The sequence below is a fragment of the Juglans regia genome, chromosome 13, assembly GCF_001411555.2.
Source record: "Juglans regia cultivar Chandler chromosome 13, Walnut 2.0, whole genome shotgun sequence".
Classification (NCBI taxonomy): Eukaryota; Viridiplantae; Streptophyta; class Magnoliopsida; order Fagales; family Juglandaceae; genus Juglans; species Juglans regia.
The window spans coordinates 1883952-1911630 of NC_049913.1; the positions used below are offsets into that span (position 1 = coordinate 1883952).

The 27679-nt window shown below is 36.9% G+C and overlaps 5 protein-coding genes across 5 annotated transcripts; 2 read left to right on the forward strand and 3 right to left on the reverse strand.

Annotated features, from left to right (window-relative positions):
- Positions 1 to 4482: 4482 nt before the first annotated feature.
- On the forward strand, positions 4483 to 8970 carry LOC108983130 (probable zinc metallopeptidase EGY3, chloroplastic). Its single transcript, XM_018954677.2, has 6 exons — positions 4483 to 5173; positions 5565 to 5762; positions 6331 to 6555; positions 7077 to 7315; positions 7771 to 7925; positions 8475 to 8970. Exons 1-6 carry the CDS (start codon positions 4604 to 4606, stop codon positions 8828 to 8830), a joined length of 1743 nt encoding a protein of 580 aa, XP_018810222.1. The 5' UTR covers positions 4483 to 4603; the 3' UTR covers positions 8831 to 8970.
- A 359-nt stretch (positions 8971 to 9329) lies between these two features.
- Positions 9330 to 12644, reverse strand: LOC108983125 (tubulin alpha chain). Its single transcript, XM_018954666.2, has 4 exons — positions 12408 to 12644; positions 10987 to 11221; positions 10537 to 10907; positions 9330 to 10226 (listed from the first exon to the last, which is right to left on the reverse strand). Exons 1-4 carry the CDS (start codon positions 12498 to 12500, stop codon positions 9573 to 9575), a joined length of 1353 nt encoding a protein of 450 aa, XP_018810211.1. The 5' UTR covers positions 12501 to 12644; the 3' UTR covers positions 9330 to 9572.
- Positions 12645 to 13975: 1331 nt separating this feature from the next.
- Positions 13976 to 17391, reverse strand: LOC108983133 (protein SHORT HYPOCOTYL IN WHITE LIGHT 1). Its single transcript, XM_018954681.2, has 4 exons — positions 16949 to 17391; positions 16636 to 16851; positions 16472 to 16537; positions 13976 to 14641 (listed from the first exon to the last, which is right to left on the reverse strand). Exons 1-4 carry the CDS (start codon positions 17117 to 17119, stop codon positions 14486 to 14488), a joined length of 609 nt encoding a protein of 202 aa, XP_018810226.2. The 5' UTR covers positions 17120 to 17391; the 3' UTR covers positions 13976 to 14485.
- Positions 17392 to 19630: 2239 nt separating this feature from the next.
- LOC108983131 (amino acid permease 6-like) lies at positions 19631 to 22563 on the forward strand. Its single transcript, XM_018954679.2, has 7 exons — positions 19631 to 19914; positions 20016 to 20249; positions 20441 to 20534; positions 20777 to 20991; positions 21185 to 21327; positions 21467 to 21694; positions 21965 to 22563. Exons 1-7 carry the CDS (start codon positions 19824 to 19826, stop codon positions 22388 to 22390), a joined length of 1431 nt encoding a protein of 476 aa, XP_018810224.2. The 5' UTR covers positions 19631 to 19823; the 3' UTR covers positions 22391 to 22563.
- Positions 22564 to 22759: 196 nt separating this feature from the next.
- On the reverse strand, positions 22760 to 27427 carry LOC108983132. The gene is made up of 4 exons (XM_035684629.1): positions 27083 to 27427; positions 25251 to 25480; positions 24019 to 24126; positions 22760 to 23126 (listed from the first exon to the last, which is right to left on the reverse strand). Exons 1-4 carry the CDS (start codon positions 27279 to 27281, stop codon positions 23004 to 23006), a joined length of 660 nt encoding a protein of 219 aa, XP_035540522.1. The 5' UTR covers positions 27282 to 27427; the 3' UTR covers positions 22760 to 23003.
- Positions 27428 to 27679: the final 252 nt, after the last annotated feature.

Here is a 27679-nt window from a genome sequence, read left to right on the forward strand (position 1 = left end):
TTCGACTACACAAGGCTTCCCTCCTCAGTTACCCACCTCAATTCCCTTCCTCTATGTGTTTCCTCTCTCGAACCTTCCACGAAGCGCAACATCCCTTTCGACAGGACATCCCTCCCTTCGAAGCACCTCCCTTCCCTCAACGGCACATCCCTCCCCTCAAAGTGCCCTCCCTCCCTCAGAGGTCTATCCTCTCTGTGTCTACACAAGGCTTCCCTCCTCAGACCCACACTAAGCCATTTACAATTCATCCTTCCCTCAATTTCGTCTCCCACTGAAGTCATCCATCCCTTCATCTTCAGCTTCTTCTTCTTCCCACGAAACCTCATTCTTGGTCAGTTTCCCTATCTCGCTTCCCTCCTTAGACCCATACTGAGCCTTTTACGATTCCTCATTCCCTCAGTTCTCTCCCACAGAAGCCATCCCTCCCTTTGTCTTCAGCTTCTTCTTCTTCTCACGAAGCCTCATTCTTGGTCAGTTTCCCTATCTCGAACCATAACCCTAACCCTAACCCGCCCCTTCCTATTCATCCCGAGATCAAATTTGCAACCCATGCAATGAAATGCATGCCCTACATTTTAACTGGAATGCTAGCTGATGATGAAAATGAAATTGATCGTGGCAGTGGATCGATGGTACATGACCAAGCACATGATCATGAGCAATTGGCCTGAGGTGGATCAGCTGCATCCACCTAAATGCAGCATTAATATTCTTATACCTGCAAGCAGTTTATATAGCCATTAAACATATGTATCTTCAAAGCAGGCCAAAATAAGAAAATATATATTACATGCATTTAAGATTTGATGTCAAAACATCCTGGGAAGAAAAAAATTATACGTGCTTGCTTAAGGGACCAAAATGCTTTAAGTGGGGAAATTGGGTGTTTTGAGCAATAATTCTACAAGAGCTTGTTCTGTATTATTATCGAATTTGAGTTACAATAGTGTAAAGTTTTGTTTATTTCAACCCCTTCACTATATATGAGACTAAAAATAAATATTATAGATTATTGTATCATAAAAGCCAATATTGGAGATTCAACTTTACATCATCCATATGCCTACAAACACAATACGCAAATGTAAAAATTACAGTTTGAATATGCATTTGTACGGCATAAACACATAACATAGAGTTGTTTTCAAATACACACAAAACATATGCATTTATGAGCAATAAACTCAACCAATATGCAATATTGTTCCTACCAACAAATTTTGTCAACATTGTTCCTAAAACAACTCCTCCCAAGAAATCATGAAACAAGAGCAAGTAAAAAATTGTGTTTTATCATTGTATAGTTTCTTCAATTTTTTACTAGGTATTTCGCAGGCGAAGTTGAATAAACTTGAGGCTTTACTTCTCGGCCAACTGGTATCCACCGTGCTGGAACTTCACCCGATTCTGGTTAAAATCTACAATGAACTAGAAAATACACACGATTATAGCCCACACGGAGGAGAAAACCAGTTCAGTGAACTTAGATGATGACCCACACGAAGACTGATGACCCACACGAGGAAGATGACCCACGCAAATACCCGCATAGCTCCACTTGAAGATTTGAATACCACAAAAGTGATTTGACAACTACTGTCAAATACCCTCCACAGACCACTTGAAGATCTGAGAGGAAGACCGCAACACCACGAAGTCGATGACCCACACAAGGAAGATGACCCACGCAAATACCTGCACATATCCACTTGAAGACCACAATGCAAGAAGCCGAAGACCACAACACCACGAAGCCGAAGACAAGATCGATGCCCACTGACCAGAGCACCAACGCAAGAAGCAGGAATCCGAAAATGCAGCTCTGTTTTGTTCTTTTTTTTTTTAATATCAACTAACGTGGACTCCGCAGCGACTGTACACAACAGTTTTATTTTTAATGGGCACGAAGTTATAAGTGGGAACCATACTTTGATTTGATTAAAGTATATCCCACAAAAAAAAAAAACAATGATGTAGCTAATCCTATTCTGAACAGAAATATGATACTGTATCGTATGGATTTGCCTCCCAGTTTGACCACTCGTCTATTTTAATTTTTTTTAATAGTTACTAGCATTGATTTCTCTATATGCATATATAAAATTATATTTTTTGGATATTGATTTTACATATTAAAAAAAATTCTCACATTAAATTATGCATTTTTGAGCTAAATAATAAAAAAATATTAGTATTTTATAATTATTTATTTTTTTCCTTTTTTTTTATATTTTACAATTAACACCATTGCAAATTCTATCATTTAGCACTCATTAGATTTTTTTTCCTAGAGAGAGAGAAAATGGGAGGAGAGAGAAAAATTAATAAAATAAGATTAGTAAAGTGAACAGTGCATCTTCAAATTTGTAAAAAACTGTTCATAGTTTTGTAAATTTTTGAATATATATAATCCAATGCAGTCCAATTTAAGGTCATATTATGTAAATACAAATATATATATGCAAATGTATAATCTAATACTTGTGCTCTTAATAAATTTAAATATTTTTCTTTTATAAATATTTAAATATTTTTAAAAAAATTTGAAATAAACAAAAATACAAATACACTATATGGCACACCCAATAGTACATGTCCAATGGTACACGCTAGACAACATAATAGCAACATCCTTTTGAATATCAACTCAATTGTAAGCACCTATATAAATGATCAAACCCAAGCATCCTACGATATAAGATGCATTCCATTTTGTAAGTTCGTGTGGTTCACACATTTTTATTATTTGTATCGTAAGCTTTAATTTATATGATCAAATTAAAATTAAATTATTTTACAAATTAAAATTTATCATATTAACAATATAAAAAGTGCATCTTCCATAGGAACTTATAGATATAATTCTTTAATTTATAAATACAAAATGCGATACAATTACATCATTTGAAAACTGTTGGTAATGGGTAAATTTCATGACCAAGTGGTGTCCACGTGAGTGGGGAAGTTATTTGTTAACTCCCCACCACTATCACAACTCAAGGGAAGTTATTTAACTCCCACATATTTAGGGAAGTTAATTAACTTTCAGGCATGTAAACTCTGTTAAGATAACTGGACGTACATCATTTGTGTGTGTGTGAAAAAGAGTCATACAAGAAAATAAAAAAAACTCTCCTCTCTCTCTTCATTTTTTTTTCTAGAGAAACCATTTAGATCTCTTGATCTTGAAGCGTGTGATTTTTTAGGAGACTCTAGTAGCCTCCTAAACGACGTAGAAGTGCAAACAATTAAGTGACATGAGTTGTAAGATGAGCAAAGATCCGACCTTGTGAGAATTTTGCTCTTTGAGGTCATTCGATTTAACCCTATTTAATATTGGTATCAAAGCCTACGCTGCTTGTTTTCGCTTATGTGAATAAGATTACATGTTGTTTGATGCTTTGGAATGAGTTTAAAAGCATGTTATTAATGATATGCCATGATCTATTGTGTTTCAGATTTTTCGTTAGAGGCTACGATATGACATGTTTAAAATTAAATTATTTACATGAAAATGATAATTACAATGTCAAAAACATGTCTATTAAATTTGGTGAAGTTTCATTGCATATAGAAGAAGAAATAATAAACCCTAGTTTTAAAACTTCTTGTTTGGACTATGATTTTGAACCAACTTCTAGCCAACTAAATCTATTTTTTTTTAGTAATAAATTTTATATGGTTGAAAAGCTGAGTTCATTAGCTTTAATTTGATATATCATATGCTTAATTTAGATTCCGTATGAGCATGTTATGATCGATTGAATATAGTTGCTCAAAATCATATGCTTAATTGACCGGTTTGGCTATAATCAGAACCGAACTAGCATATGTTGATTTTAAGTAATTTCTATCACTAGTCGACCGATTCTCTGCTTGTTTCGTCCGATTTTGTTCTCCAACAGTCAGTGTGCAACGATGACGGCCGATTTCGTTAATTGTTATACAACCATACAGTTTGTCTCATTGACGTGATATCACCATATGGTGTAGCATGGTTTATTAAAAAATAAAAACAAAACAAAATATATTATAAAAACAACGACCGAAAAGTACAAAAAGATAAAAACTATATTCCTGCTACCATTTTTATGTTTATATTTTTAATTTTTCTAATAAATTGCCACGTGAATAGCAAAAATGAGCAAATATAACTGAAACAGTATGATATCAGTTATTTCTTAACACGAAAGTTATAATATCTATTAAAAATATGTTCAAACAAATTTTGCGATATTTTATTAAAAAAAAAGGTTACAAATACACTAATGCATACCCAGCTGTACATACTCAGCTACTGAAGAGCATTGTCCATGCAACAAAGTGGCAACGTCTCTTAAAATCTAAAATCCGATTGTCGATCTCGATTCTCAATCATGGAATCTAAAATCCAAGGGCTCAGCCACACAAATTATCTTATCCTTGCCACTCAGATCGATCTATTTCCACGTGGTGTCTCATCCTCGTCGTCATTAACCCCATGACTCATTGCACCGTGAAACTTCTCCAGCTTTCTAGACCAGTCTCTCTCCCTCCAACTCCTCCTTTTTCTTCGGCTACCTAGCGAGCTATCTCACCATGTCATTACTCTTCGCGATCTCCGATGGCCTCTCTATCCGTTACCTCACATTCTCCACTGTCCTCATGGCCTCTCAAGAACAAGAAAAAGAACAGTACAAGTACCATAGTTTCCGCTTTCAACAAAAACCCATTTGGCCAAAAGACACACCTCTCGTTTTCTCTATACTCTAAACCCAGTTCGAGAAAACCTCTCAGGTTCTGCACCAATATAGATGAGCAAGAAACCCAACCTACTTCTTCTTCGGTTGCCGTAGTCTCCGAGAAGCCAACTAAAGACGATGACCTCCAGAAGACTGAGTCGTCTGCAGGAGAAATCGAGTTGGGCAAAGAGGGTGACGATAAAGAGAAACAGCAAGAAATTGACTGGAAGACGGACGAGGAGTTCAAGAAGTTCATGGGCAATCCTTCGATCGAGGCGGCGATAAAGCTGGAGAAGAAGAGGGCAGATAGAAAGCTCAAGGAGCTTAATAGGGAAAATAGCGATAACCCAGTTGTCGCGTTTTTCAATAAAGTGGTGCGTGATAGTTTGACTAGAGAGAAGGAGAGGTTGGAGAAAGCTGAGGAGACCTTCAAGGCTCTTGATCTCAACAAGGTAATTATTTTGCGTACTGTTTATTCATTAGACACTACTTCTGATATCTATATTTTCAGGTTCTCTATTATTAAAAAGTATTATTGCTGTTTGGATGCATGATGGTACATTAGTTTAATGTCAGAATCTGTACATTTCTTATGGCCTTTAGACTTTAGTATTACAGGTGATAACTCGAGGGGTGTTGTTCCTATTTCATAAATTAAGGAACATGAGGTAAAGTATTGTAGAATGTATCGCTTGTCCTGTTATCTTGTTTTATTTTACTATAAAATATTATATATACTCTGTTACATGCATGCCTTGCTTTTATTCCTGTCTATTTGCTCATTCAAAGATCATGAAATAAGTGTTTTTTTTTCCCCGTGTTGGGCAACATTTGATGGGGCAGTTGAAGAGCTGCTTCGGGTTTGACACCTTTTTTGCAACTGATGTTCGGCGTTTCGGAGATGGGGGCATCTTTATTGGCAACTTAAGGAAGCCCATCGAGGAAGTCATTCCCAAACTGGAGAAGAAGCTATCTGAAGCAGCCGGGAGGGAGGTAGTTTTATGGTTAATGGAAGAAAAAACCAATGACATTACGAAACAGGTATATACCTAAATTGTTGTTACATTAAAGTTTAACCTTGCATTTTGGATGTATGATTTATATTCCCCCGCAGGTTGTTGTGAAGAATTTCCAGACTCATCGAATTGTTCCTATATGCTTCGTTTTGGTCATTCATTTTTAGCTGGATATTGAGTAATCCTCAGTCTGGAATTGTGGCATGACTACTTGATATAACTTTCATTTACAAATTCAGTGGTATGTTTTTGGGCACACGGTAGTATTGGAACGGTGTGCATGCCGTATTACAACCAACTGGTTGAGGGTCTGAATCGTGAAGTGATCTGAACCCATTTTTCCAGCACCGCTAAGTTCTAAAGCCAGCGTTTTTTGGAGGCTAAAGCTCCTCTTGGACCATCTTTCTTACTAGATTATCTAGCTACACGTTATTCAGGAGATTTTTTAACTCTTTCCATGGACTATAATATGTAGTCCACTCGCTTCTAACATGTGAGGAGAAAGAAATTGGAATCTCCTCTGCTTTTCAAAATTTTCTAAGCTATTAGAGTTTCGGTTCAGATTTCATGTTTATGTTTCTTGTTATTTCAAGGCTTGTGTGGTGCAACCCAAAGCAGAGATGGACCTACAGTTTGAAGCAACCAAGCTAAGCACCCCATGGGGTTATGTCAGTGCAATAGTCTTATGTGTTACAACTTTTGGAACGATAGCTCTGACAAGTGGCTTCTTCTTAAAACCTAATGCTACACCTGATGATTATTTGGCTGATGTTGTGCCTCTCTTTGCTGGCTTCATTACCATTTTGGGAGTTTCTGAGGTATGCTGCTCTGAACCTTTTCATCAAACCCTAATATACATACTGTTATTGTGTGATTCATAAGATCATGGCTTTAAGTATTACTTCCAATTTATCCGGCCTGCTTGGATAAAAAGTCATTGTACCATCAAGGCTTTAGTAGTACAATTGTAACCAGGTTGATGCAAATCCAATTTTGGAACTCAAGTCACACCCTCAGACAGATGTAACACAGATCGGGTGGAGAGAGAAAAAGTCAAAATAACAAGAACACCCCCATTCTTGAATATTTAGAATGGTATGAGATACTGCAAATAATTTGGAATTACATGAGATATGCCAAAACCAGTTTGATTTGGCGAGCATGTGGCACTGCATGCCCTTATTGTTAAAACTTCAAATCAGCTGGACTGCTCGACAAAACTGTAGTTCAGTGACCTTGCCTTTTAAGCAATGAAATGTTAGTTATGTTTTATCTGTGCTTTATGGCAACACCTGTCTCTTCCGCTGTATTGAAAGAAATATTGTTTTATGTTTTGCAGATAACCACAAGGGTAACTGCAGCTCGTTATGGTGTCAAACTCAGCCCATCTTTTCTCGTGCCATCCAATTGGACAGGGTGCTTGGGAGTGATGAATAACTATGAATCACTGCTTCCAAATAAGAAAGCACTTTTTGATATTCCAGTGGCACGCACAGCGAGCGCATATTTGACATCTCTTGTGCTTGCAATTGCTGCGTTTGTTGCTGATGGTAGCTTTAATGGAGGCGACAATGCTTTGTAAGTTTTCTAAAGTGCCTTTCAGAATTGAAGACACAATTTATTGTGCAAAAGCAATCTTGTGTAATCTTGTGTACCTCTGCTTTCCCATTGAGAATGACGATTGTGATAGAAGATGGATATGGCTGTAGTTACTTGGTAGGGGTTCTAAACTGCCAGCATTATCTTGCTACATTTATTGGTTGCCAACCATGAGGGTGTCAAAAGAAGTATGACAAATCAGTCTCCCAAATTTGCAAACTCGGGGAAAACCCGGGGGCTCCATATCAAATTATGGTCAAGAGAGATGTGAAAGACCTTTAACAAGACAACGTTCTGTTATAGATTCATTGATCATCGTTTGATACAAATGCATATGCATTTCACACTGCAATTTCGTTACCACATCTGAACAATTTTTATGCCAAATATCTGATAGCAGCTCATCATTACTCCGTTCTTCTCTTTCTATGCAGGTATATAAGACCACAATTTTTCTATAACAATCCCTTGCTTTCTTTCATCCAGTTTGTCATCGGACCTTATGCAGATGACCTAGGTAACGTACTACCTTATGCAGTGGAAGGTGTTGGAGTTCCTGTTGATCCCCTTGCTTTTGCTGGGCTTTTAGGTAACTCACTCTCTCTGACCTCAATGGATATAAACTATTTTGGTTGTTTATCCACTGTACCGGTGATGAATAACATAAACTGATATGGGACAAGTTCAGCCAATGTTGAAAATGTTAATTTGCTGGCTGATATGTGGGAATACGATCACTACAGTTCATGATTGAACATAGAAATGAAGTGCTGAGGTTCAGAAAATATCATCTGTATGTTCTTACTCGAGCTAGGCTCCCAATGGTGTTCAGAGGCATAACTGTAAAACTCCTTGAACGTTTAAGAAACTTCACTTGACTCCATAAGGCCCAAAAGAATCGCCTGATTTTAACAGATCTGATCAAATGATCATGATCACGTCATAACTTTCATTAAGCTCGAACAACTTGCTCTTTTTTAAAGTCAAAATGAATTGATCTTTGCACTCACATTTTGTGCTGGTGTTTGGTGGACCTCTCTTGATTTCTCAATGCCACCATGTATAATGGAGGAGGGAGGGGTAGTGGTGTCATCAACTCACCCCAAGAAGAAATGTTGACGAGTTCATAAATATGCAGGAATGGTGGTAACTTCTTTGAACTTGTTGCCTTGTGGAAGATTGGAAGGAGGACGAATTGCTCAAGCTATGTTCGGGAGAAGCACTGCTACGTTGCTATCTTTTGCCACATCTCTATTGCTCGGGATAGGTGGACTGAGTGGAAGTGTGCTGTGCTTGGCATGGGGGTTATTTGCAACCTTCTTCCGGGGTGGAGATGAAATACCTGCAAAAGATGAGATTACTCCTTTGGGAGATGACCGCTATGCTTGGGGGATTGTCCTTGGACTAATCTGTTTCCTGACTCTTCTCCCTAATGGGGGAGGGACATTTTCCAGCTCCTTCTTCGGTGCACCGTACTTCAGAGGTGACCTGTAAAAATAGGTCGTATTGCCGTCTGTGTATGTATATGTTAGTTGTTCATATGTTTTAGACTTTAATAATACATAAAAAGTAATTAAAAGAAGCACCATTTATGATGATGGATTGGAAATTTGGAGGTGTTTCTACTTGTGTAATGCTTCAAATTTGTGTGGCTGCCAAATCTTTTTCCTGATTCCAATCATAAAACGTCGCCTCGTTGAAAATTACTTATCGTTTTCACAAACAAACAAAGATCGCCCAAATTTGTGTGCCTACCAGTAGGTATTAACTTTTATTTGACCTTTTATAAATGTAATATCACCCAAATTTTATCATTGTCTATGATAAATAATAACTGATGCATTTTAAATGATTTCTTTTTTCATATCGAACCGTTAGAAGTATAAAAAATAAAAAACTTACCTGACCACGTTAGATAAGAACTTAAAAAGTATTTCTTCGAGTAGAGAAGATAGCAATTTCTTTCACTAGTATTTAGAATTAGTCACATATTCAAATCGAACATTTTAGGATCAACTAACTCCATATCATTCCATACGATTCAACAGTCGAGCGTAACAATTACCAAGTACCAATAGTAATAGCAATAGCATTTCACAATCTGGGTAGAGATTAACAACAGGAACTGAGTTTAGTTGCACACATACAAAGCATCACACAGCATAACATCAGGCACTGTAAATAGATAAAACATCAATTCTCCAAAACCTCACGGAAATGAACCACCCAGAGCAACTTAATACTCCTCGCCTTCATCATCCTCGCCTTCAGCTGACTCAGCACCAACTTCCTCATAATCCTTCTCGAGAGCAGCAAGATCCTCACGAGCTTCAGAGAATTCTCCTTCCTCCATACCTTCACCCACATACCAGTGTACAAAGGCACGTTTGGCATACATGAGGTCAAACTTGTGGTCAATGCGGGAAAACACCTCAGCCACGCTGGTTGAGTTCGAGATCATGCAAACAGCCCTCTGCACCTTGGCAAGATCACCTCCAGGAACAACAGTGGGAGGCTGGTAGTTAATACCGCACTTAAATCCAGTGGGGCACCAGTCAACAAACTGAATGGTCCGCTTGGTCTTTATAGTAGCAACAGCAGCGTTGACATCTTTAGGCACAACATCACCACGGTACATGAGGCAGCATGCCATGTACTTGCCATGGCGAGGATCACACTTGGCCATCATGGATGAGGGTTCAAAAGCACTGTTGGTGATTTCAGCCACTGAGAGTTGTTCGTGATATGCTTTCTCAGCAGAGATGACTGGTGCATAAGAAGAAAGCATGAAGTGGATTCTGGGGTATGGGACCAAGTTGGTCTGAAATTCAGTCACATCTACATTCAGCGCACCATCAAACCTTAGAGAGGCAGTCAAAGATGAGATCACCTGAATTCCAGAAATAGAATAAACATTTAGATGAGATGAGCTATATCATAGCAACATAATCTACTAAGCCCAACATAAATGTGACCCTGTTCATAAAAAAGTACATATGCCTCTTTTTCCATTCATATTTAATCTAATCATGCAATTATCTATCAAAACACAGAAGTTAATACTTCCTAGATCATCTAGCATGTTTATTAATTAGCAGCACCAGATTCACAATTGTGAGCATCCATAGTGCTATATTCCCCACACAGGTACATGAAAGTTTTCCTAATTTCTTAAAAATGAATTCAGTGCGGATATCAACCTGAGAGACAAGCCGGTTGAGGTTGGTGTAGGTGGGTCTCTCAATATCAAGGGAACGCCTGCAAATATCATAGATGGCCTCATTGTCCAAAAGTACAGCCACATCAGTGTGCTCCAGGAGAGAGTGCGTTGAGAGGACACTGTTGTACGGCTCAACAACAGATGTGGAGACCTGGGGAGAAGGGTAGACTGTGAAACCCAGCTTTGATTTCTTGCCATAGTCAACGGACAATCGCTCCAAGAGAAGGGAGCCAAGCCCAGAACCAGTGCCTCCACCAACAGCATTGAATACTAGGAATCCTTGGAGGCCAGTGCAGTTGTCAGCAAGCTTTCTAATACGGTCCAAGCACAGATCAACAATCTCCTTGCCAACTGAAATAGGAAATGGATTTTCTCAGACCCTCTATTTGATATTCCACAAAAATACAGATGACAAAAGTGAGATGCTTACTGGTATAGTGGCCACGGGCAAAGTTGTTGGCAGCATCCTCCTTGCCACTGATTAGCTGTTCTGGGTGGAAGAGCTGGCGGTAGGTTCCAGTCCTGACTTCATCAATGACAGTGGGCTCAAGATCAACAAAGACAGCTCGAGGGACATGCTTCCCAGCACCAGTTTCGCTGAAAAAGGTGTTGAATGCATCATCACCCCCACCAACAGTCTTGTCACCTGGCATTTGGCCATCAGGCTACACAAACGAGAAAGCATTTAAGAGGTTCATCAATCAAACCAAAAGATCGAACCAACCTACCAAGTAAGTGCTAACCGGACCTACTAAGTGCTTATGAACATTCAGCTAACCAATTTTAATGGCTTTCAAAACCAACCACCAATTTTGAGATTGAACAACCAATTCTCATTCACATACACAACATTTTCTTCATTGTTTCAATTAAGGTACAGGAAACTACAATGAATAAATGCACATTATACTTGATGTATTTGTTTTAGCAAAGTTGTGCATAGACATAATCCAAGCATGTACATACATACGCTCACTTTTAGCACCATGTGTTTTTTGCATTTGATTTGATAAATTATGCCTCATTCAAGGATATTTTATCATTTATTTCTCTAACGTATCCCTCATTTTCACATAGTTTGGGCTGGATCTTCGCTCGAACTATACTTCGCATCTGAACAATAGCAAGGGAAGGTTTTCTTTTAGTTACTTTACTGATGGACGAAATGTGTCCAAGCTATTTATTGGATAATTCATCAGATCAATTCTCAGTCAATTGTGGCCAAATCAATAAACAATTTACTAGGTGATTTTCGATAACGTGTGGAGCAACAATTAAAATATTACAAGTGTATCACGATGTCAACCAAAGGAAAAGAACGCATATTACACTTAGAGGATCTACGGGAGAGGCTTGAAAACTAGACATGTTCGCAAGAAATTCTACATCGAATCAGAGCCTTAAAAAACAGTCAAAACATCCATAGTCCTTATGGAGATATTGCAAAAGCCAGATCTGATGCTTAAAACAAACAAATCTGACGAATTACAAGCCTACGGAAAAAGGTCCATATCAAGATACCTATTAACTACTCAGTATCAAAATAACACCGACAAAACACAGATCTGAGGAAAAAACAAGCGGACCGAGCCAGAAAACCACAGAAACCACTTTCCATTCGAATCAAATCCAAAGAAAAAGGAGTGGAAGAATGAAGATAAATTAGAGAAGATCTGAAGGAAACTCAACAAAAATGTATCACCAAAACTAGCTGCGCAAATTGCAGATCTGACAAACTCAAAGAAATCAGAGAAGAAAATCACAGATCACAGATCACACCAAACAAAGAATCGGAAAGATAAGTTTCTATATTAAACTTAATTACAAGGGATAGAATGAGAAGAAGAGTACCTGGATGCCGTGCTCAAGACAGTAAAGCTCCCAGCAGGCATTGCCGACCTGAATACCGGCCTGACCAATGTGGATTGAAATGCACTCTCTCATTTTCGCTGGAAAGTGAAGAAAAACCTAGAAAACGAAGGAATATAGTAAAGGAAAAGAAACTGAGAGAGGCTTCCTCTAAGAAACGAAGGCGTTTATCAAGACGCCCTCTGGAGAAACCCTTGTGATATATCTGAACCTTGCGGTTTGGGGTATATATAGCAGGAATGAGCGAGAGATATTTAACCGGAGGTGTTGGTTGAGCCAGAGCTGATTGAGTTGGCTGTCAGTCTATGATTGGAGGTTGGTGTAACCAACCTACAAACCATAGTTGGCATTTTATTTTTCAGATTTTGAATTAATAAATTTTGCCGCCCGAGCGGCCCACTGAGGGGTTACCATTCTGTTTGTCAACAAGGCTGAATTTTTCCTCTACTCAGCTTAAGGTTTTCCGTGCACCGTCTTATGATTATGTTATTTTTTATTATTTTATAAAGAAATTATATTTATAGTTATAAAATACGTAAGTGCTGCATATTTTTTTAAAAAAATATATAAAAATTTAATTTTCTAATAATAAGCTCCGTTCTTAAAAAATATCCAACACTTATATCACCCATAATTTTATACATGTATTAGTTTTATAATCCCAAATAATATAAGTGAGAGGTGTTCTCTTTACAGGTACAAGCAAATTTGGCGGTCTCGTCTTTATGAACGGTCCCAATTTTGCCCGATTGGTGATCGACATCATTTGTTGTCGATGCTAGATAGATAAATTTAAGGGTGGTTTGGAAGGTGAATAGGAAAGTTGAATAATATCGTTAGATTATTATTTTTTAATATTAATATTATTTTAGAGATAAAATGAGATGAAATGATGAAATGATATAATTTTATATGAAAGTTAAAAAAAAATATTATTAAATTATTATTTTTTAATATTAGTATTATTTTAAAATTTAAAAAAGTTAAATTTTTTATTATATTTTATATAAAAATTTTAAAAAATTATAATTATAAGATAAGATTAAACTAAACAAAACAAAACACTTTCCGAATCGGCTTACAAAAGGTACGTCATCTAATAAGAGATGTACTTTTTGCGTCTTGTTATAAGACACGTCATGCGTCTTCAGTTTCAACGTAAACCAAACACAAGCCTTGTCCATCTGGAGATTTTTAAATTTTAATAGATGATTAACGAGACCCGGCATCATCAAAGAGCAAGAAGTTCTTATTTTTTTTAATCATAATATCAAAAGAAAATACTCTCTTTTGAAAAATAAAGCAAGATATTGGCCTGGTTGAATACAGAGATGAGCATCTCATTTCATCTCATCTAATTTCAACTAATAATTTTATTACTATTCACAAATCATCTTAATTCATCTCATCTCATCTCATCTCATCTCACTATCTAAAAATGCCCATAATTAATAGTTTAGGCTATTGGATTTCAGCTCTCTGCGGACCGAGCTCCCCAATAATTTTGGTTGCAACAATCTTTACACAAACCATCTTAGCAAAATGACTCCAATACCAAAACTAATCAATTGAAGACATTGCCTCCATTCCCAACGCCATCAAACTGAGCATTTGAGCAATGCAGAGGATGGTGTCAAATGTCATAAAACATGCAAAACAGAAATGGAAGCAATTAATTTTCATGGGAGCATAACAAGCACAGATAAAGGAAACCATACATGCAGAAAATCTCGTAAGTAGGATGGCCAAGTAACTAAAAATGTCATGAGAAACAAAACAGACCCTACATATTTCAAGGGATGCAGATGACAACGATTAAGCTTGAGGAGATGCAAGCACCCGTAAATGTATTACACATGATCTCAAGAATAAGTTATTCTGGGTCTTCATGCTCTGATGAAAATGCTGAAGCCATCATTGAATTCATCGCAAGCACAACAGGTACTTCCAAAGATGAAAATACTCTGATGCAATCTCATCATCCTTGATTCTGACAGTTCCTCTAATTATGTGTGCCATTATTGATGTTTTTGAACATTTCCTAATTCTGGAGAGTACAATCAAGTTGCAGGCTGTGAACCTGTCCATGCACGGCGATCATCATCAAATTCATTCACCTTCTGGTAGCGGTTTTCTTGTAGATAACTTACCCCCGTCCATAAACCACGAATAAGTAGGATGCATACAAACACTACACTTCCAAGGGTGCAAACAACCTGATTTAATACACAGTGAAAATGAAGGCCAGATTCTATCAGAGAAAGTTCACGGACTAAATCAATCATAAAGACCAAAAAGTACCATGGACCACACACCAAGATTCTATCAGTGAAAATGAATGCAATATTTACCCAGGCACCAAGCTTCAGATAAAATGTTTCTTAGCATATCTATGGCAGGAGTGCAGCTCATGCCATATCAAGAGGCTACCAACATTCACAGCAGAGTCTTAGAAAGCATAGGTGGTCACTGAGCTTTCTACAAAGGCCATATACTTGCATTACTCCCATTGCCTCTTATGTTATCACGGGCAGTGCAGTACTAACCTCCAGTAAATTGCAAGAACAAATTACTATTCTTTAATCTTATGGTAGCTGTATCTTTTGTGATACTATACCGCATGACCAAGGAAAAGATGATACTATGCCTCCGCCCCCACACCCACCAAAAATAAAAAAAAAAACTTTCAACTCCTTCATGACTTTTATCGATAAATGGATAAAAGGAAAAGTGAGCGTGTTGAGTGCTAACATTTCAACTCCATGATAATTTGAAGAAAACAAACTTTCTAAAAAGAAATTATCAGAGCTGCAACATTTCAAGGACACGATAAAGGTTGGATGTAATGGGGCTGTCGATTGTCACGAAAAAAAAAAAAAAAAAAAACAAGAAAGATGCTATGGGGTTGTCTGATTTTTGTTGATAAAGATGAAGAAGGCCAAGCTGCTCACTAAAATTACTCAGAATATGCAAAGATTAGTGTGAGGGGAGTTATCCCCTGGGTCAGACCCAGGCCCTAGCCCAAATATGAGGTATGGGCCGGGCCGTGTATACTTCAAAGGCCCAACTAAAGAAGATGGGTAGATAGGAAACCATGACAAACATATAGCAAGGGAGATAGTCTGGAAACCCACTAGCCAACGGATAGGTACACTCATCGACTCTAAATATCATCACCCAGGCATAACAAATAGAGAAGGAAAGCTGAAGAAGACACGCCGCATTAATGGAGGATAGGAAACTTGGAGAGGAAAGCATGCCGCATTAATAAGATGGGAGAAACTTAGGGAAGAAGGCATGCTGCATTCAATGCGACCCAGAGCTCGATACGCTCAACAAAAGATCATGTGCCAGGACAGTCGCCGTCGGACCTAAATGCCCTATAGCACGGCGAGTGGGCAGCACGAATATCCGATCTCCTATAGAGCGACACACCACTACCATGGAGACCAAACCAACAAGTATAAATAGATGCCTCCTGCAATCAATAAGAAAGTTAACATCTACATACATTTTTACTACTACTTTCTCTTTCATCTTCAACATTGAAACTAACTTGAGCATCGGAGGTACCACGGCCTCCGAGGTCCCCTTCTCCTCCTTGCAGGGAAGAGTCCGAGTGCTGCCAGCATGGAGTTACCCAGGCTCGCGAAACACATCAACAATTCGCATAAAAACTTTTAACAGCCGCTTACTTCCTAAATGGTACTTGAAATTTGAAAGCCCAAGCGTCCATGGATTGACAATCAAAATTATATGATTGAAGACTCTCAGTGTCAAAGACTTAAAACTTACAAATGCATATTTAAAAAACACAATTTCACGATATAAACAAGCCCCCTCCCCCCCGCCCCCCCCAAAAATAAAAAAAAGGCAATGAGCTACAATAAACAGTAATAATGATTTCAACTTCAGAACTAAAAAGAACCAACGAATATACGTGTATTTATATATAATGGAATTGATGCGCATGAATTTCTTTTCTTTTTAAAGAATAATTATTTGATGCACTATTTATAAAAAATAATTATATGATGCATCCTTACCTCAAGGAATGCCTTCAAAACCCACAGAAATGCCAGCATTAAGACTCCGTTAACAGAAAACCCTACCTGCATTGACCAAAAGGAACATCACGAGATTTAATTCATTTTCCCTTTTGTTTGTTAGATTAGGAGAACGAAGCCAAGATGATTCCTATTGAGTTTACCAGTTTGGAAGATATAGGAACAGGTAAAACAGATCGTACGGCCTTACGGGCTCGCCTCGAGATCTTCTTGAACATATTTTCAACAAACCGAACCAGCAGATCCAAGCTCCTATCTTCGTCTTCGTCGGCGTCGTCGTCGTCATCTTCGTCATCATCGAACTCGGGGCTGATCGAACGGCTCCAATTGCGAGTATCGTCAATGATACCTTCACTTCCCTGAAACCCAATTTTTTTGTTTTAATAATAATTAATTATATATAATGAAAGAGAAAGTAATGGATCTAGAGAGAGAGAGAGGGAGAGAGAAAATAACCTGAGGGAAATTGGAGGCTCTTCTAGAGGCTTGGAGGAGAGGAAGCTTATGGAAAGAGTGGAATTGTCGGAGGGAGAATTTGAGAGATGAATTGGAGAGAAACTCAGACCGTTGAGACTGAGTTAATGATGAGAGAGAGAGGGGTGATGAGAGAGTCACCGAGAACGACATGCCGCGCGGTGACTTCAGTTGCCTTTGTTTGTGGGGGAGACAAAACGCAGGTGTTCGAGACGGTGGTGGGAGTTCGGTGCCGTTAGTCAGTGAGGGCGCAGACACGGGCACGTCGTTCGGTTCCGAGTGTCCCGTTGCTAGATCATGAGTACAGAACGGTTCTCTCCGGACATCAACGACATGTCATCTATGCTACGAACATAGATAGATACATCGAATTAAGAATACGGAGGCAGCCCACATGCGGGGAAGTCCACATGTGACATGCCACGGAAACTATGCCTCCACTGTTTGGGAATTAGAACGTGCCGTCTCTTTCATTTAATAATTTCATGATAGGGAATTGGTAAATGAGTAATGTTATGTATTATTTTAATTTTTATCATCATCTCATAATATGATATTAGATGATTAAATATTATTTATTATATTTTATTTATAAATTTATCATTTAATACCATATTATAGAATGCTGAAAGGATGATAAAAAAAATAGATGATGAATATATTTTTTCTTAATAAAACACAACTATTCATTTAAAAAAAAAACACAAACACACAACTATTTAAAATATAGAAATGATTTATACAAAGTAAAAAGGTGGATCTATTTAAAAAAATGTAAAAAATCTATTATTTATTAGTGAGATTTACTTTTTTTATAAAAGATTTATGTGAGATTTATTTATTTAAAACTTGTACTTAGCATTACTCTTTAAAATATATTTTATATATAAAAATTTTTTCTCATTTAAAAAAATATTAATTTTTCTTTAATTCAAATACAAAAAAATAGTCAAGAAAAATCTTAAAAAATATTATTTACTAATTGAAAAATGCTAATCGGATCTATGCATAGGACCGATAGTGTATTTTACCTTTTTTTTTTTTTTAAATATTAAAAAAAATGTCGGTTATGAATCATTTACTAACTATATACTAATTTTGTCCCTTCCAATTTTGGTTACACGAAATTTATTAGGTTCACACTAGAGTTATCTATAATACCTTCTTTTCTTTTTATCCACCTCGATCTATTATACTTAAGGGAACTGTTATGGGTCTCGAATTCGGAATCTAAAATGTGTTCCGAATAGACTATTTTTTCTTCTTCTTTTTTTCTTTTTGTTTCATATATTTTTTTAATCATCATAAACATTTAAAAAAAATAAAAAAAATCACAACATCATTAGAAAATATTTTTTTAATCATTCGGTAAAAAAAAAAAAAAAAAAGTCTCATTCGGGACACATTTTGTGATTCATATATGAGTACATCGTGAATATATATTAGGTATAGGGAAATAAATTCGGGACCCAAAATGTGTCCCGAATGGGATTTTTTTTTTTTTTTTTTACCGAATGATTAAAAAAATATTTTTTAATTATGTTGTGATTTTTTTATTTTTTTTAAAAATGTTTATGATGATTAGAAAATACATGAAAAAAAAATAGTCTATTCGGGACACATTTTGGGTCCCGAATTCAGGACTCATAGCAGTTCTTACTACAAAATAACGACATGTCATAACTCGGAAGCACAGACGTATTGGTAGGAATTTTATCATCATTAGATGAACAATAAACGTCTCGTTTGTATTTAAAATTCATCTCAATTTATGTCAATTTATTTCTTTTAATCATTACAATTTTTTCAAATTCTCACACAAAATAAAATAAACAATTCAATTTTTTCAAATTCTAAAACCACTTTTCTAAATTCTCACACAAAATATAATAAATAATTTAACTTTTATTCTATTATTCACAAACAATTTCAACCCATTTCAACTCATCTCTAAATTCAGTCTAAGTGTTCTTCAGGCCAAGCACCCTGTTTTTTTCCCCACCTTGATTGGCCCATAAAAGAGGGGAAGTGAAATTATGGTCTCTTTCAATTAACAATTACTAAAAATTACGAGTTTATACACATATATGATATATACATTGGGTAGGTACTTCACGTACGTGTAGAGTACCATTATTCTATTTCTTCCTCTTACATGATAAGCCAGCAGCTGTATCTATATATTCCCGATGTTTGATCAGGTACGTACCTATATATTTAAATTGCAAAATTAACACTCTAATTACGTTCTTAATATATCATCATGTCAAAGTAGTGCCAGTACTTTCTCACGTACGTAGGATCGATTACCTTATTTGGGAGGGTAGGCGGTCATGGGTACTGTACGTGCTGTAAAACTAGACCTTAATTATGATCCAAGCTATACATCGCAAAACTAGTATTAATTAATTATTTATAATTATCCATGCACCCTGTAATGATTCTTATCTTGTTTTCTTCTTCTTGTTGTAAATTAGTTTACAGGAAGATATATATAATTCAAGATATCTGCTCCTTGTTCCGAGTTTTAACATAAAATTTATAAGCGGTCAGGTTGAATCTGTTGCATGCGCCCTACGTGTTAGGTTTGGATAGACATGGTCAGGGGATCGAGGCCATATGACACCAGAGTACATTAATGGCTAGCTATTGCTTTATGCATGCATTAAAGTGATTGTTAGGAATCATTTTCCCTATATTAGTTGTCCTCTGTGAAGCCATTAAAGTTCTTGCCAGATAATATCTGCATAATTAGGAAGGAATACCTCAGATATAATCTGTTTTCTTTTCCAAAATCTTCACCTCTAAGCATTATATTTTATCTTGCCGGAGTCATCTTTCAGGATCTTCGAGAGGGATGGAGATCACGCAGAGGAATTTAAGCTTTGCTGTGGAATCAGGGCACGCGACCTCTAAGTTTGATGATGATGGCCGCGTAAAACGAACTGGTATTTCTTTTATTTTTCAATCAGCACACAGACATCTTCACGACTTCATGTTTATTGGGGCTTCGCTTCATTTCCTTTTTGCATGGTTTCAATTTTTGAAGGAACCGTGGCGAGTGCAAGTGCACATATCATAACAGCCGTTATTGGGTCTGGAGTACTGTCTCTGGCATGGGCAATGGCTCAGCTGGGTTGGATTGCAGGGATTGCTGCTATGCTTATTTTCTCTCTCATCACTCTGTTTACTTCTAGTCTACTTGCTGACAGTTATCGGTCTCCTGACCCTGTTACTGGGAGAAGAAACTACAGTTACATTGAGGCTGTAAAGAATAACTTAGGTAAGAAAAAGACTGCATGCACACTTTTGTTGTTATTGTTGCTGCTGACCCAAAACATTAGTTTGTTGATGCTATACGACTCATTTGACTATGAGAGATCTTCTGGTACAGGTGCCTTTTGTGTTCAAAGTTAATTATATAGCTAGGCAATCTGCAACTGGGTCTCATACTCTCTCTCTCTCTCTCCACAGGAGGAATTAAGTACAAGCTTTGTGGGGTAGCTCAATATACGAATCTTGTAGGAATAACTATTGGATACACCATCACTTCTGCTATTAGCATGGCGTAAGAGCTATCCACCAAAATCTCATCATATCTGTGTGCTTGTAATAATTTATTCATACGGTTCACAAGTGAGATCTATTATTTATGCTAAGCCTATCGAAAGATCGATATACTTTTCACCATAAATGGCTTAATTCCCTTCATTTATGTGCACATAATTCATGTATTCTTAAATGTTCTGTGCGCATCTGTAAGAAGATTGCATGTATATTATGACTGTTGATTTCGTTTTTCTTAACCAGGGCCGTCAAAAGATCGCACTGCCTTCACAAGAATGGCCATGACGCAGGATGTCACACATCAAACAATCCCTACATGATCATTTTTGGGGTCATTCAGATTGTTATAAGCCAAATACCTAATTTTCAAGACCTTGCAGGGCTCTCCTACGTCGCAGCTGTAATGTCTTTCTCCTACGCTTGCATAGGCATCGGTCTCTCGATAGCACGAATAGCAGGTCCAGCAACACTGCAAATTTATAACTGATAAATACATTTGAGAAGTACCAACCATTGGGGGTTGGGGTTGGGGGAGGGGAATTTCATTGGCATGCATGACAGATTTTGATGGCCTTCCATTGAATGTAGTGGTTAATTAGTGAGGTATGATTTTTGTTGGTTTCAAGTGTTTTCGTCTTTTCGATTTTGCAGATGGGAAAGCTGGGAAGACAAGCATCATAGGTGTAAGTGCAGGAGTAGATGTGACAATTTCACAGAAGGTGTGGAACTGTTTACAGGCCATTGGAAACATTGCCTTTGCCTATTCGTACTCGAACATCCTCATTGAGATACAGGCAAGCTCTATCACGATCTCTAAGTACAGTTGTGTAATCTTCTTCCACTCCTTTCAAGAGTACTTATAATCAATTGGATAATACATCACAAAATATTTTCTTCCAAAATAATGTTGACTGAAGTTTCAATAAATTGCAGGATACACTAAAATCAAGCCCACCAGAGAACCTGGTGATGAAGAGAGCTGCCGCCATTGGAGTGTTAGTTACCACTTGCTTTTACTTCCTGTGTGGAGTTCTGGGCTATGCAGCGTTTGGAAACCGAGCGCCTGGCAATTTTTTAACAGGATTTGGTTTTTATGAACCTTATTGGCTTATTGACATTGCTAACATTTGCATTATTATCCATCTTGTGGGAGCTTACCAGGTAATCATTATTTTAAAAAATATTATATATATAGCCTAGAGCAAGAAGTGGGTTTTGCATGTGTATGACAAATGTTAGGTTTACAAAGAGATATTCCAAAAGTAAAGCAGATCTTAGCATTTCTCTTTGTAAACCTTGCACATCTACTTGTATAGAGTTGGTCTAAACCCAATACTGGGATGTTCATCGACTAGTTGTATATGTCACTAGATGTGAAATTATGCTGCTGCTTTCTTTGCGAGTAAACTCAAATTATATATGCGTGTGTAGGTTTTCAGCCAGCCATTACACCAAAATGCGGAAAAGTGGTTTATCAGCAGGTGTGGAACAGGTCATTTCATAGTACAAGAACATCAGATCGTCATTCCGTTTGTGGGTATTTACAACGTGAGTTTCCTCCGATTGATCTGGAGAACAACGTATGTTATATGCACGTCTGTGATCGCAATGATGTTTCCAGTCTTCAACAGTGTTTTGGGATTGATTGGAGCCGCTGCATTCTGGCCAATGACTGTATATCTACCAATAGAGATGCACATTTCCCAGGCTAAAATTCGCAGTTTTTCTCTTCTCTGGATTTGGCTAAAGATATTGTGCTGGGCTTGCTTGATTGTATCACTCGTTGCTGGTGCCGCATGCATTCAAGGCATTATTTCGGAGCTTAAACACTACCAGCCTTTCAAGTCTGTTTCTTAACGTATCTTCTGAAGCAACTTTTGCGAACCCTTGTTTGAATTAATTATCTATGTTATCGCATGTTGGGTTTGAGAGATGCGTGTAATGGGTCATCTTACTAGCTATTATCCCTTGAAATTATCAGTAGTACTGGGATTTGCTCTAATAATTAATGTGAGTGGGAGTTCTGCATACAACTCAGCTACCATGGTTGTTAAACCCCAAATAGTAGACCAATATCTATGATAATATTCAACTTCTAGTTTTCTACTTTTGTGGTGAATAACCTTCCTATAACAAAAAAACGAACGTAAAACACAATCCCATCTGATCAACAGCACTTCAAAAACCAGTTTGCCAGGCAAAAATAGAAGCTTGCGGAAAAAGATGTCAAAAGAGAATTGTACCTCGTGAGATTCTGGGCTAAAACCATTCAACTCATAGGTCTGTGATATAAGATAACATGACAATAATATCTAGATAATGGGACTTTAACATAAATTGATGTGGAAAGTTCTATACTAATGTTAGGATTTATACAAGCAAAGAATGAACGAGAGCAAATAGATAAGCCACAGAAACATGAAATTAATTGAGTATGTACTAAGGAGGTGTATGTGAAAATACTGCCCTTTTAATTTACACGTGGGGCATTCTGTGAAATCCTTTCTTCTTCTAGAAGTGCAAATGGATCGATATATTGGGGTGGCGAGATAGGTGTCTTGCTTGCATCATGGACAAAAGTTGGTCCAAAGTACTGCCAAAGAAAAAGAGGAAGAAACTCAAATTTAGCTTCCATCAAATGTCCAGCATTGCGATGCAATAAGATAATGAAATGACTCAAATCTTTCTCATACTCCGCCTTATGTGTCCATTACAAGCAGAACGATTCAACAAATATAAATAAGATATAAGGAAGTGTAGAAGACTAAGTCCAACAAGTCACAAACGGCAATAAGAACATTATTATCAGGTGATTGTTCAAGTCAATATTCATGGGTACAGAGAGTCCAATACTTTTTCGAGCAGTTGCCAATCTAATTTTAAATTTTGTTTGACAATTTGTCTGTGCTTCCTTCAAATATTGTACAAGTTTGACATCATTCAGTAAAGGAAAGGCACATGCATCATCAGAGATACAATAAGTTCAATTTCTTTAAAATCGTTATGCCAAAGTTAGGTTCCCATTGGTAATGAACGAAACTAATTTGCCTTTGCCAATTCAAGAATATATTGGTCACTAAATATCTAGAAGATCATTCAACAGTTTGATATTTGGTCCGCATTTGACTTCTTAGTGGAAATTTGAAGCTAAAGTGAGAATCCTCCAAAACAAAAGAAACATGAGAAGACTTTTTTTTATAAGTGTAAGTATAAAAGAAACAAGACAACATACTATCCGACTTAGAATGTTAATGAAAACTGGGTCCAGGGATCTTGTGGTTCTATTATAATAAAGTTGATTTCATAACAGAACTTCCTAAATGAAGTTAACATAATTGAACATTTCAAAAATATTAGACATTAACCAATAAAGCTAAACAAAACTAGAAATGTTTAAAATTGATCCATAAACATTGTCTAGCAGATGGAAACAACATAAGAACAATTACAGATCAAAGGTGAAGAGAGAGAGAGAGAGAGCTTACAAAGTAGAGAGCCAAAAAGAATGTGACAGTTATAAGGATCAACGGCCAAAATCCAAAGAAGAAGGTCCCTCCAATTGTTAACAAAAGTTTAGCCCGAGGAATTAACCCCTGAAACAATGTATATATAAGTCAGTTGTTGTGTACAATGTGCCAATGTCACAACCACAAAGCAGAGAGGAAGCTTAAGAAACAAGTTCACTCTGATAAATTTCATGACATAACACTATCATTATATTTGATTTCCTGGAAAGAGAAAAAAATTATCAACTAATTCCTAACCATCTCAAAAAATGTTATCAACCTGCCCCCATTTTCTTATATTAGATTAGCCTCGTCTTCATGGGCAACTAACATATTACAAGGAACGGCATGCAAAAGGAAAATCATGAATCAATTACAAGTTCCATATTTGACATAAAAGACCAATACAAGAACCTTTGGATAACTTCTATGCAGATTAACCAAAAGGTTTTGACAATTGTATGGTGGACATTGATTACAAAGAACCTCTTGCTCTGCCAAAGTTACACAAGATTAGATAAACTCAGTTCAAGAAGATCTATCACTCTAAAATTGTGTACTAATTGCTACTCGGAATTATGTTTCATGTTTCCCCTTTTCCTCTTTTTTTTTTTAATTTTTTTTTTATTTTTTGGGTAACTTCAGCTTCATTGAAGAAAGAGTACCCAAGTACATTTTTAAGGGGGCATACCCCCGTATAATGCCATACAAAGTGTCACTATAAATACTGTAGACGTTTTCATAACCAACCACACGAGATAAACACAAGCAACAACAGCTCCAAGGCACATCTGCTTCAAACACAACAAGACCAACGCAAAACTGCAACAGACACCACCCGGATAGCTGTTACAGACACAAGATATAACAAAGCACAACAAAACAGAACTGAGCAACCAGAAACCAGTTCAGCAACGCACAAAGCAGGATTAGGAACTTCTTCCTCTTGTCTCCATTAGAGAATATTTGCTTTTTGTCTCTGAAAAAGGATATTTTCCACTGACCTAAGACCACTCCTGAATCTTTGAGGTAAATTGATTTTACTATACACTATGCTGCAAAAGTTCAACAGAATAAAGCATTGAAAGCATATGAAACAGACACTGGTTCCAAGCCTCAGAACCAGTGTCTGGACATATTGATTCAAGACAATGCCAATGAAAACTTTGAGGTAAGACTATTAAATCAAAATAACAAGGAAAAATCTGGACCTCAAGTCCTTCACTGTTCAACGCCATGGAGCGCTCTCTTTGATTAGATAGGCTTTTCTCAAGCTCAGTTGAGACTGCCTTTCTATTCGAAAATCCTCTATCTTCTTCCTTCAAATTTGTTTCGTTATCCAGTCCATAGTTGCTCCTTTTTGTTTCTTCAAGCAATGAAGTTGGAGTCATGCCCCTCTTCCTCAGTTCCTTCATAAATAATGACTCAGGGGGTTCTTCACCTGAAAAATATTGGTATGTGAGACACCAAAAGTGAAATCATCATTAAGGAGTATTGTACTGCATTACCAAGGAGTCAGCAGGAATTTTATTTTATTTTTGATAATTAAGTCAGCAGCAAAAAAATTGCAAATGAATTCCTCGCAAGGGTCAAATAGAACATCCAACGAAGCTACAAAATAATCGAACATCTTCAAAAAGCAAGGTTGTGAAAGACATTTCTGAAACTAACCCCAAGGTGTTTGTAATATGTATATATGCCATCAAGCTATGAGATTGAGGGGTAAGTTGGTTCACAGTCCATAACATCTTCACCATCCAGAGTAACAATGATGAAGAACAGTGGTGGGGCCCGTATTTACTACAGTGAGATCTTAGAGCATCCTCATTGACTTGGCCAAATGAGAAGGTTGGCTAAAATTTGCATAATTGATGTCAAAAAATTAATAATAGTTTATTATTATATAGAGAGTGAATGGATAATCCAATGTGAGGATTGAATTTAAATGGAATAGGTAAATGTAAAAAAGTGTGATATTGGCTAAATTTTGAAGATGGATTTGGTTAAGCCAATGAGGATGCTCTTAGTGTGTTAGGGTACTCCAATATAAAATCATCAATAAACACTAAACACACGCGCTCGCAAAGAGAGAGAGAGAGCTTTGATGAATAGTTTTGCACTCATAGAGGCATTCCCGGCACAATCAGTTATTAAGACCTGGTTTGATTACCATTACAACTTTCTCAAACTACCACACAAAATATAATAAACAGTTTAGCTTTTTCAAATCTCAAAAAAAAAAAAAAAAAATTTGAAAAATTATACTCTAACAATATTTTATTCAACTTTCAACTAAGACATCTCATCTCATCTCGGTGTCTAGTGTTTATTGCTGATTTTATATTGAGATCCTAAATTCCACATTAGGATAGTTTTCATAATTAAGCAAAAAATTAAAAAAAAAAAATCCTAACTTGGTAATCAGCACGGCACCATTTCACAGTTTCGAACATACGGACCAAAATAAAGCCCTCTTGACCTGAGAACAACGCAGTAGAATAACCCACTCAGTTACGTCAATCAAAAGAACAAGACACAAATTAACAGAAGTTCTACCTCTCTCTTGTGATTTACTAAACATGAATTGGTCCGAGATGTCTAGCCCAACGTATTTACCCAAAATTCTTCCACTTTTATTAAGAGATTAAATAAAGTCTTTCGCTTTCTGTCAACAACAGTACGCAAAATCAAAGCTCTCATACAGAAAAAATAGTAGTACGCTTAATTTCTACAATCTTTTGGGGACTAGAAAGAAATTAGAGGTCCGTACTTACAATTTTCCATACTCGACCCCAGAAAATTAAAAAATTAACAAAGGCACCGCTTTTACTGGACTTTAAACCGAGTTTTAAATAAAAATAACCTAAAATATGAGCTCTTGGAAATTCCATGTTTCCTTCACTAAGTTTTCTCAGCAACCAAACAGAGAGTTACTTTCTTTTCCTACCCTAATAAAAACAAGTGTCAATAAAACAAAACTTGAAAATAAAGACGGAGAAAGAAATAAGAAAGAAGAAGAATGGACTGAGTAGGAGAAGCTTGCCGTTGCTTTGGTTGTCGCTGTCTCGAGATTCACAACAGACCCTAAAACCTTTGGTCGTATAGTACGTGGAGCTCCTACACCAACCAAACCTCAGAAACCTTTTCCTGGAATCCGATTCCGAGCTCGATTTTCCTGGGAAGTTTGGCAGGGGAATTGAAACCGGAGTGAAAGCGGATTTCAAAATTTGTAGAGAGGCCATTTGGTAACTTTGGAGCAAGCAGGAGAAGAGGTTCTAGAGCGATTTCATTACCAGAGTTCAAAAAACAGAAAATAAATAAAGGAACTGGTTTTGAGACTGAAGAAGGAGGAGGCGGGGAAGGGGCGTATTTTAGTGCGGGAGCGCTTCCTGTGGCTGACGTGCGCGGTGAGAAGGTACAGGCAGGTTTGTGGCTATAAGTTGCGGTTAGAATACGGACAAAAGGAAACTTGTTCTCGAGTCTTTCTCCGAGAATATGGTGTCGTTTGGATTCGAAGATGGGTTGAAATGATTTAAGATGATTTGAAATGAGTTTTGAATAGTAGTAAGATAAGTTGAGATGAGTTGAGATGATTTATGAATAGTAATGAGATGAATTAAAATAATTTATAAATTGTTGT